Source organism: Triticum aestivum, chromosome 7D (assembly GCF_018294505.1).
Source record: "Triticum aestivum cultivar Chinese Spring chromosome 7D, IWGSC CS RefSeq v2.1, whole genome shotgun sequence".
NCBI classification, from domain to species: Eukaryota; Viridiplantae; Streptophyta; class Magnoliopsida; order Poales; family Poaceae; genus Triticum; species Triticum aestivum.
Genome location: NC_057814.1, coordinates 137,324,555 through 137,336,009, shown reverse-complemented (window position 1 = coordinate 137,336,009; position 11,455 = coordinate 137,324,555). Strand labels below are relative to the sequence as shown.

The window sequence follows — 11,455 nt, the reverse complement described above, 5'->3', positions numbered from 1 at the left end:
AGAAATGGAAGAGTTGGCGCCGGAGTTGATCTGCAAGTTAGAGAAGATCTTTCCACCGGGCTTCTTTAATCCAATGCAGCATTTGATTTTGCATCTCCCGACCGAGGCAAGATTGGGGGGGCCGTGCAAAATCGTTGGTGCTACCCAACTGAGAGGATGCAGAAGACGCCTCGACAAAAATGTAAAAATAAACGTAGAATTGAAGCATCGATGGCTGAGGCATTCATCACTGAGGAGGCGGCAAACTTCGTGACAGCACACTACGAAGCCAAAAATCGTCATTTGCATAATCCGAAGCCTCGGTACAATGCTGACGAACCTCAAAAGGGTGGATCCAACCTCAGCCTACTCAAAGGGAATCTCGCACCAGCCAGTGGTTCGAAACCAGTATCTTTGGATAACGAAGAATGGCGGACCATTACGTTGTATATCTTCAACAACCTGACAGAAGTGCGGCCGTACATCGAGTAAGTTCTCGGTACATTGTTTCGCAACTTCTATTTCCTTTGAACTGCTCTTATTCCTGGATATTTCATACAGTCGATACGTCGCCATATTCTCGTATGGAGCGGTAATCCAAAAGGATTCCGTCGAAGAGTATGAGCTTCTCGCAAAGCAAGGAGGCGGCTATCCCGGTTTCATCTCTTGGTTCAAACAAACGGTAATTTCTATTAGACCATTTCATTACATTCGCTAATTTCTGCCTAATGCAACAATCCTTTCGTATTAAACTTGTAGGCTAATTCAGAGTCTATGGACGCCGAATTGAGACAAGTCGCTAATGGTTTTGACTATAAGGTCCGTTCATTTGACAAATACGACATCAACGGGTATCGCTTTCGTACCTATGGCAAAGAGCTATCTATGGCCGACCGAAAGTCTACAAATTGTTGTGTATCTGCTATCGGCGAAGGAGGTACCGAGTATTATGGGAGAGTTGAAGCAATTTATGAACTTATATTCTATGGTGACAACCCACCGAATGTCGTACTCTTCAAATGTTATTGGTTTCAGCCGAAGGAGACTAGAAGGACTCATGAACATATAGGGCTAGTTGAAATCAAACAAAGCACCCATTTAGATGTTCCTGATGTCTATATTACGGCTCAACAGGCGACCCAAGTATTCTATCTACCGTGGGCCTGCCAAACTAATCCAAATCTGAAAGGTTGGGATGTCGTTTATGAAGTGCCGCCACGTGCTAGACTATCTCCCCCAAAGGAAGAGGATTATGAACCTCACATTAACCCAGACACATATGAAGGAGAATTCTTCCAAGAGACACGTCTTTCCAAAAAGCGTTTCAAGAACCGCTATACTTCACCCCAAAATATTGAAGTAGACAGCGACAGTGAATCCGACATCAACCCAGAGGAGGAACAAGAAGAGCCGGAACAAGAAGAGGTTACTGCTGCGGATGACCTGTCAATGCTTGACCGATTACGTCAAGGTGGCCTTCCACATGTTGATGCCACTGAACCCTATGAGCCCGTCATTGATTATAGTGATGATGATGATTATGCATTTATTGATGATAGTGATCGAGATTATTAGTAGTGTCAGGTATATAATTTTTTTATGTTGTACTTGATGATGATACACTTAAGTGATATACATATTATTATTCATGTCGGTATTTTTTTATGTTGTACTAATTTCGTTTACTCTTTGTCATGGCAGGTGTTGAAAGATGGTGGGCGCTGGTAAGTTTCTTCTAGTGTTTTGCTTAACAAATGCATAAAGACCTAGACTTAGCCTTATTTCCTCCAATATGCTTACCACAATGACCTAGAGTTAGCTTCTTTTCCTCCAAAATGACTTAATAAGCTTACTGACCTCCAAAACCATCCATTTTACCTAAGTTAGCTCTAAAACGATCTATACTTAGCTTTGTTTCCTCCAAAATGACCTAAGTTAGCTCTAGTATGCTTAGTTAACTAGGTTTGCTCAATAATGACATGTACTTAGCTTACTTATGTCAAAAATGGCATAATTAGCTTAGTTAGCTCATAAACAATCCATTTTACCTAAGTTAGCTCTAAAATGACCCATTATACCTTAGTTAGCTCATAAATGATCCATTTTACCCAAGTTAGCTCTAAAATGACCCATTTTACCTAGACTAACTCCAAAATGATCCATTTTACCTATGTTAGCTCTAAAATGACCCATTTTACCTAGGTTAGCTCCAAAATGACCCATCTTACCTAGGTTAGCTCCAAAATGATGCATTTTACCCAAGTTAGCTCTAAAATGACCCATTTTACCTAGATTAGCTCATAAACGATCCATTTCACCTAGGTTAGCTCACAAACGATCCATTTTACCTAGTTTAGCTCCAAAATGACCCATCACACCTAGGTTAGCTCTAAAATGATGCATTTTACCAAAGTTAGCTCATAAACGATCTATTTCACCTAGGTTAGCTCATAAACGATCCATTTCACCTAACTTAGCTCAAAAACGATCCATTTCACCTAGGTTAGCTCCAAAATGACCCATCTTACCTAGGTTAGCTCTAAAATGATGCATTATACCTAAGTTAGCTCATAAACGATCTATTTCACCTAGGTTAGCTCATAAACGATCCATTTCAACTAAGTTAGCTCATAAATGATCCATTTCACCTAAGTTAGCTCATAAATGGCATATACTTCTTCTTCTAGTCACCTTTTTCTAACTTTCTTATTTGCCTTTTTGCAGATTCATTCACTTCACGGAAGCTAGCTTGCTATGATGGAGTGCTTGTTTTTTCTTTCATTCTCCTCTAGTATTCTTCTAGCTTGCTATTATGGAACTTGCTATCTTGATGAAACTTTGCATTGTAATATGTATGGATGGAACAATGTGTATGTGCAACTTGCTATGTATGAATGGATGGAACTATATATGTATGCACGATGAAACTTATGTGCTGGATATGTCATATGTTTGCTGTTAAATAGCCCTGTGAAATATATATATATATGTCATATATTTGCTGTGAAAATTGCTGGATTAAAAAAACAGAAAAAAGAGGCACCTTTGCCGTCAGCCTTTGCCATCCGCCGCGGATGGCAAAGAAGCCACGCGGCGGCCACCTGTGCTCCCTGAGAGCTGACCCATTTGGTCAGTTTGCCTACAGCGGCGGACGGCAAAGGCTTTGCCTACAGTGGCAGACGGCAAAGACTTGTCCCGCAGTGACGTCCAGCTGACGTCATTCGGCGGACGGCAAAGGCCGGATGCTCTTTGCCGTCAGCGGCGGACGGCAAAGGCTGCCGTTAGCCGCCTAACGGACTAACATCACATTTATTGCCATCGGCTTTCTTTGCCGTCCGCCGCTGATGGCAAAGGCCCCTTTGCCGTCCGCTTCAGAAAGCAGACGGCAAAAAAGCTCTTTGCCGTAGCATACTTTGCCGGAGCCTTTTGCCGTCCACGGCAGACGGCAAAGGCCTTTGCCGTCCGCCATCCTTGCCTTTGCCGTCTGCCGTGGCAGACGGCAAAGTAGCTGATTCCTGTAGTGTTTTGTTTTTTCCAAGCATGGTACTTTTATTATAAAGAGCATAGCATTTTTTATTATAAAGAGCATGTCATGTTTTTTGTACAAGCATGTCATTTTTATTTTAAAGAGCATGTCACTTTTTTATATCGTTAAGAGCATGGCCTTTTCTTTTATTATAAAGACCATGACATTTTTTGTGTACAAGCATGACACTTTTATTTTAAAGAGCATGGCATTTTCATTATAAAGAGCATGTCATTTTTTTTATTATAAGAGCATGGCCTTTTATTTTACTAAGAGCATGGCATTTTCATTATAAAGAGCATGACACTTTTATTATAAAGAGAATGACATGTTTTCTATAGAGCATGGTTGTTTTTATTTTTGAAGAGCATGGCATTTTTTTAGTAAGAATATGGCATTCTTATCATTAAGAGCATGGCCTTTTCTTTATTAAGAGCACGATCCTTTTAATCTATAGCATGGTAAAAAATGGCATGGTATTTTTAGTTTTTCTAAATCATGTAATGTTTCTTTTTTGTGTGATTTCTTTGTTTCCAATAAAGAAAATATAGGACATGGCAATTTTAATTTTTGTATTGTGGAATTTTTATTTTTCAATGTCATGGCATTTCTATTATCTTGATCATGCCATTTTCCATTTATACATTTTCTCAAAACTTTACCATATACGAGTTTATATGACGGCATTTTAGTAAAGTACTGTATATGATCAATTTTGATCATGATGGCATTTTGTTTACGTGATGGCATTTTTATATGTTGTTTTGAAGAAAATCCAGTTTTAAAGGATTTTAGTATTGTCTCATGAAAATGGGCTTTTTAGGTCCCTTTTTGAAGGCTTACGTGTGCGAAGGGCTCAAACTTGAGATCTCATTGTTGCAAAGGGAACTGCACCAACCACTAGGCTAACTTGTCATTGGTGAAGATATAGTGATTCGACGGTTTGCACTTTTAGGGGATCATCCTCGGCCAAGTACATTCGTCGATCAAGGCTTCCCATCTTTTTGGATGGGCGACTCAACGCGCTTTTAAAAATCATTATTGGTAATGTTCGTGCGGGTGAAAGGGTGACAACATCGTTACTTCAATGCTATTGCAGCCTTTTTACTAAAGTCTTTAGAGTATTTCTTCGAGCAGAGATTGATACCGCGAAGAAGATCTTTTCAAGAGATTTCATTGTAATTCTTAATCATAGGAGTTACTTTGTATTTTCTTAAATTTTAGGTCCAAATCGATGTACCTGTAATTGTTATGAGTGTGAATAAAGTTAGAAGTGTTTCTAAAAAAAAACTCTTGTAACCGGTGCGTATTATCTTCCTTTCTTTCATTTACACGCACAGGGAATGCCTCAATGTTTTCTTTTTTCCCTTTTCTCTTTTCCTGTTTCTTTTTTTATTTTCTTACAAATGTGTGAACTTTTTTCAAATCAATTTTTTTTAAATCAATGAGATTTTTTTCAATTTTGGCGAACTTTTCTTAAAAATGGATGAACTTTTTTCAAATTCGATGTTTTTTTTAAATGATGAACTTTTTTCTAAGCTTATAACTTTTTTGTAAAATTCATGAACTTTTTTAAATCCGTCAGTATTTTTGAATTTCTCATGAATTTTCCCTATTTTTTTTTAAGTCAATGGTTGGCCATTGGTCAACAGGTCAACCGTGACTGATGAACGCCATCAAGCGACCAGGAAACCTGGCAAGTGTTGGCCTTTTTCTTGGGACGCTCCACAAGCGGTGAGTGTGGGCGCCAAGACGCTCAAGTGGCGCTTGAAGCGTCAAAATCAGTAATTAAGGAGTACTCTTTGCAAAAATTAGTTCTATCTTGTTAGGTTGTAACAAGTGGCGTGTGCGTCACTTGTTGCAACCCGAGAGTTTTCTTTTTTCATAGATTCGTTTATTCAAATATTTCGTCTCTTAGACTAGGTGTTCAAATGTCAAACAGTTTTCAACTCGCGCCGAGATCTTTAAAGTAGATCCCTTGTGTGATAGGTTTCGGCGAACTTTCTTTTTCACGAAAAACCAAACAAAAAAACTGAACGGGAAGCATGTTTTTTCCCCTTTTTGAAATGGTACGCGTTTTTTACTTATTCCGTTCCTCTCGCGGAAATAAAGCCGTGCCTACACGGAAATTAAATCTATGCCTCTCACAGAATAAAAAATGAAAACACGTTTTTTTTCTTTCCGAGAGGCACAACCGTGCTTCTCGCGGAAACAAATTTATGCCTCCATGAAAAGTAAATCTGTGTCTCTCGTGAAAGGAAAAAGAACATATTTTTGTATCCAAAACCGAGCAAAGACCGAAAAGCCAAAAATAAGTCATCTAAAAGCCGAAAACATGTACAGAAAAATAAAATAATAAATATCGGAGGAAGCACCCAAAACTCGACACGTGACGGCGGCTGAGAGCGCACCAAGTGATGCACTCCCAATCCACACCAAATGATTCTTGCGGGGCTTCCTAAGGAGCACTAGGTGCTCTCGCCGTAAGTTGTAATAAAAAAAAAAGTTGCTCTCGCCGTATGGAGCTCCGGAAAGGGTCGCTGGTACCGAGCACGGTGCGTTCAAAACAAAGTGGCAAGACCAGCAACCCGTGAACGTCGTGGGCTCGCCTTCTGGAGTTCTGGGCCGTCGCCGCAAGCAAGGCCGAGCCGACCGAGTCTTCTTCCACTTCCCGGCCCCGCACGGCGCCGCAAGCCCGCAACCGCGCAGTGGCCTCCCCGTCCCCGCCCGCCATGCCGCGTGGCACTGGCAACCGCGGCAGCGCAGCCGAGCCGAGAGAGCAAACGAGACGGGGCACCTCGCCTCACGTGTCCTCCTCGCCCCCAAATCCACTCCGCTCTCCGCCACGCGCCGCTCCCCCCTCCTCCTGCCTGCCTCACTCCCCTCGCGGTCTCGCCCCCGCCTCCGACGCCGCCTCGACCTCCGCAGAACCACTCGCTCTCGATCCCAGCGACCAGCGCCCGGAAGAGGGCGAGGACGAGCCCGCCCATGCTGACCTCCTCGCTCGGCCCCTAGGCTCTTAGACAGCGCCACAAGGACGCGCGCGTGTCGCGGAGGGATGGGGTACCTGCCGTCGCTGGGCGGCAAGGCGGCGCACCTCGTCTCCGACCTCGCCACCGTCATCCTCAACCCCGTCTCCGGCCACGAGCGGGAGCGCTCCTCCCACCTCCCCGTGAGCACCCCCCTCCCTTTCCCTCTCTACGTTTCGCCTTGGCGTACACCCGGCCCGAGTGCTCGTCTCCATTTCAGCGCCTGTACTTCGCAATCCGCTCGATCGGCCAACTCCTAGGATGCATGGCTTGCGGCTGGAGATCATGTCTGTATGTCTCCGGACTACGCGGTGCGCAATCCTAGCGGTTTATGGCATCCTTTTGCTGTTGTGCTGCTAATTGAGATGGCTGGCCCTGTACTAGGATGATGATTGTTGATATCTGAATGTTTTAAGGCGGCCATCGGTCAAATATAAACTGTGGGAGCGGGAGCATGGAGATCAGTTTGGACTTTGGAGTAGAGCTGTACAAGCAAACTAGAGGGGTATTGTGCGATTGACCAACCAATAGGTAGTTTCGACTAATGAATTGGTGCCTATTCCAGTCTCTCATGTGTGTGTTTGGGCTTTGGAGAACCCTGACAAGAAAGGTTACTTAGTTTAATATCTAATTTGGGGTGATATGATGTTTGGTTTGCGGGGTTTACAATTATTTCCCCTTTCTGTTGAGATGCATGACTCGCTAATGGCAATTTGTCAAGTGCCAAAGGCAAAGTTTCAGATGGAAAATATCATTGTTGCCCATCGCTGCTGCTGCAAACCTTTATTTTTTGTGATTGGAGAGTGGATGGTTTCACCTACCGCGTGAGTGCCTGGGTGGAGACCCGGTCAGGACCTCACGCTAGTGCACATTCACTAGCCATAATTCATTGAGTTCCTGTTTGTATGGTAGTTTGTAAAAGAAAAGAAACTGAACCTGACATTCACGATAACTTGTTTAGGAGCAATTGGCAACTACAACGGCATGTACTGATCATTTTATTGATCATGTTTGGGCTAGAAGCTTAAAGTTCATATCTATCTTGTAGGAGGCCACTGAAGGGCAGGAAAATCTTTATGGTGATGAAGAATCTGAAATTCCTAATGGCCCCGACACATCTTCGTTTCGAGCATTTCTGATGTCATTTATGTCTGCGTCAAGCTCTAGCAATGATTCGATGGAGATCATACCTGAGAAGGATCTGGATATGGAATACCCAACTTTAACACCTGTTGGGAGGGGAATCAAGGAAAGGAAGGGGTTGCTTAGTAGAGGCAAGCATTCCATTGGAAAGATTATTAACAAGGCAGGTAGACTTGGTGGTTTCAGACAAAAATCCGGCCACATCGTTGATAACGAAATAGCAAATCAAATAGAGTCAATGTCGTCCGGTTTCGCTCTCAAGGTATCAAAGGGGTCTGCTTCAAATCATAAGTTGCCGCCTATGTCTGAACCATCGATGCTTTTATCAGAAATGATGCGAAATGTTCTTTATCCATCTCTTCCTGTTCTTGTTCAAGGAAAGAACTGGATGCTGGTTTACAGGTTATCTTTTGAATCCAAATATGTAGTGATTATTATCATTTTGCCAATGCAATTGATTATCTGATGTCTATGTTCATAAATTGTGCAGTACCTGGAGGCACGGGGTATCTCTATCTACTCTGTACAGAAGGAGCATGCTTTGCTCTGGTGATTCACTTCTGGTATGCTGCATACCGTGCTTTTGTATATCTTCCATTTTCATGCCCTCATGTGCAATATAATGTCATCTGAATATAGTATCGAAAGATACATGCTTGTCAAGTAGCACTGGCAAGTTTATATAACCTTCTTCATTCACCCAATTAATTTCGCATTCCTAAGCTATTCTATTAGAAGTTTGAGGACGTGCTAATGACCTCATTTTACTGGTGCATATGAAATTTTCCCGACAATATGTCTTTGGTCCTAGGCTCTGAGCACCAAACTTGCTTTGGTTGCGTCCAGCACCTTCCACCATCTTCTATACGAACCTGGGTCATACATGCAGTGGCATAAACATGGGGGTACCAGCAGGGATTTGCTACTTTGATGATAAACAGTGTAAAATCAGTCATTATTTGCTGTTAAAAGCAGATTTTCCTCCTGTTTGGCCCTCTCCAACATATTTTAACAGCTCTCGGCCCCCTTGACCCCTTTTTTTGGCTCCGCCACAGCATACATGCATCTTAAAATTTCGCTGACTTTGGTGATATTACATTGTTGTTATACAATTTCCAAATTTCTGTCTACGTAATTCCCTGGAGTGAAGGAACAGGTTGTTTGGAAACTAAACATCATGCAGCCGTGAACACAAGGGAAGCTCATTGTCTAGTTCCAATTTATTTATGAGCAGTATTGAGGTCAGTAGGTTAAGTTGCTGCATGGATCACCAGAAGAAAAGATGATATGTTTACATATATATTTTTAGCTTCTGACGGCTAGTTCCAATTTGTTTGTGAACACTATTGAGGTCAGTAAGTTAAGTTGCTGCATGCATCACCAGAAGAAAAGATGATATGTTTACATATAAATTTTAGCTTCTGACTTTAAGCAAACAATTCAACTCTTTTGTTTCGTTTGATTTCGTCCTTAGACACTGCAATCCTGGGGGTTTCAGCTATAGAAATTACTTTTTTTTAACACAGCTATAGAAATTACTGTATACAATGCTTCTCTTGATTTTTGTATAATTTAGTTGCTCACTTCCATCTCCTAATTTGTGCTTTGACAGATAATTGGGGATAAAAAGGGAGCAGTTTTTGGTGGTTTGGTAGAGGCCCCTTTGCGGCCGATCATGCAAAGGAAATATCAGGTTTCACTTCCACACATATTCTTATGGTGTTTCTTCGATGTGTATTCTACCTTACAGGGTTACACTGATTGTGTTTACGCCATCTTTCAGGGGACCAAGAATTGCTTCGTGTTCACCAATGTAGCTGGCCGCCCTGTTGTATATCGTCAAACAGGTACTTCTCTTTTACTTTTACAGGATCTGCATTGCATAAGAGAAATACACTCTTTTCTGCATTAGTTTCCACCTTTATAACAACCTGATGTGCTATTAGCACTAATAAGGTGACTCCCTGGTACAAACCATGAGATGTGCCTTTACAGAAGATCAGAAGATTAATACATTTTTATATGTTGTTGTAGATCCTATAGTAATTGATGTTTGTTCAGAGAAAATGTTGTGATAACTTTATTGCCTTATTGTGGGGACCCCTCGTATTTCTAGAAGTAAATATCAGTTTTGTGCTCCTAATTTTCTTGCTTCCTTAGGATTACGGTTAAAATTTTCCAATTGCAGGTGCTAATAACTATTTCACGTTTTGTTCCCCCGAGTATTTGGCAATGGGAGGTGGTGGTCACTTTGCACTTTATCTTGGTGAAGACCTGTAATCTACTAATCTCTGACCCATCTTTCCACATTGTCACACATAAATTTTATTTCGTTTTCATGTTAATTTGTCCGTGTGCCAACTTTAGCCACAAGCATGTGTTTTTACACCCTTCTTTGCAAGTGACATCAGCTTAACATCTTGTTGATCAAGTGAGTCACATGCTCACTTTTGCTGTTTGATCTGTGCAGCCTGAATGGTTCAAGTTCTACCTCAGAAACGTTTAACAACCCATGCCTGTCACTTTCCCAGGACTTTGAAGTCAAACATGTTGAGGTACATGATCAGATTACTATGCATATGGGTCAATTCTCAGCATCCCTGTTTCCTCATGATGAAACTTGAGAGTAACAACGTTTTCCGACGCAGTTGTGGGGCTTCGTCAATGCTTCCAAGTATGATGAGATGCTCACCGTCTGCCGCACCGAGAAACCTGGAATTTGGAATTTGTGAATGTTCACAACTTTTCGGAACCGTTGAGACTTGATGCTAGGTGTTGTTCTGATGGCTTGTACAGTTTAGTAAGTATATAGGCCTCGTTAGAGTCTGACTGGAAGTGGTAAAGTAAAAGGTATGTAGGAAAACTAGTTCGCTTGTCGATCTAAGGAGGTGAAACAAGAGCGCAACTTGGAACTTGACTGGAGCAACTTCCTGATCGTGCTTGTAAATATTGTAGTGTACTCGAATTCTAAGCATTTAGATATGTACCAGTATACATCCCCATGTTCCGCTTATCTTACCAATGATACACTCGAAGCGCTGATATCATATGAGAGTGCACACCTGGTGCAATCCTTCTGAGAACAATAATAAGAAATACTTATAGTACTCCCTCTGTAAACAAATGTAAGATGTTTTTGCAGTTTAAGTTATGTTGCTCTGAACACTTCCACCTGTGCTTGGGGAAAAGAACTTCCACCTGTGCTTGGGAAAAAGGAGGAGGAAGAAGATGACATCTAGAAAATCGACACTTTGTTTGCTTGATGTGGCCTCACGGGAGGGAAGGAGGAAGACGACAACGAGAAACTCAATGTGTCCTCAGGGGAAGTGACCTCCATGAGAGCACATGGCAAGCTGATATTGGCCCTGTTCAAAACAGTGTCTAGCACCCATGTTCTGTTTGTTTTTTAGAAGGAAAAAGACCATGGGAAGAATAGAGTTGCTTGGTAATTAGGATTTTTATAATAACTTTGGGTGATTCAATTTAGGAAGTTCCTCCATGAACCATTTGGTCAAAGGATTAGAGTTCCCGAATTCCTAAGAAGTGTTCCCTAGTTTCATAGAAAGTTCAATATGGTCTCAAAAGTTTATTTTGTTTTTGAGAAGTCCAGTGCAATATATCTAGTGTTTTCTCCCGAGTTCCTCCATGATTTTTGTGTTATTTTCTCACAAAACATTCAAAAGCAACACTCGTCAAAATTCTACACTTTTTTGATCTAGTACAAATCCATAATATGACATCCATTCTTGTATGTTTTAATATTGTGAACGGGAAATGC

General features: G+C 41.7%; 1 protein-coding gene across 2 annotated transcripts; it reads left to right on the top strand.

Moving 5' to 3' along the window:
- Positions 1-6,234: 6,234 nt before the first annotated feature.
- Positions 6,235-10,842, top strand: LOC123165323 (oxidation resistance protein 1). Of its 2 annotated transcripts, none has more exons than XM_044582950.1 (8): positions 6,235-6,677; positions 7,583-8,079; positions 8,168-8,240; positions 9,290-9,370; positions 9,461-9,524; positions 9,866-9,953; positions 10,148-10,232; positions 10,326-10,842. In XM_044582950.1, the coding sequence occupies exons 1-8, from the start codon at positions 6,564-6,566 to the stop codon at positions 10,407-10,409; spliced, it is 1,086 nt and encodes a 361-aa protein (XP_044438885.1). In that variant the 5' UTR covers positions 6,235-6,563; the 3' UTR covers positions 10,410-10,842. The 2 variants fall into 2 exon arrangements, 1 of the variants encoding a protein (XP_044438885.1); XR_006482930.1 differs by having other exon boundaries at positions 6,269-6,677; positions 9,866-9,943.
- The last annotated feature ends 613 nt before the right edge of the window (positions 10,843-11,455 follow it).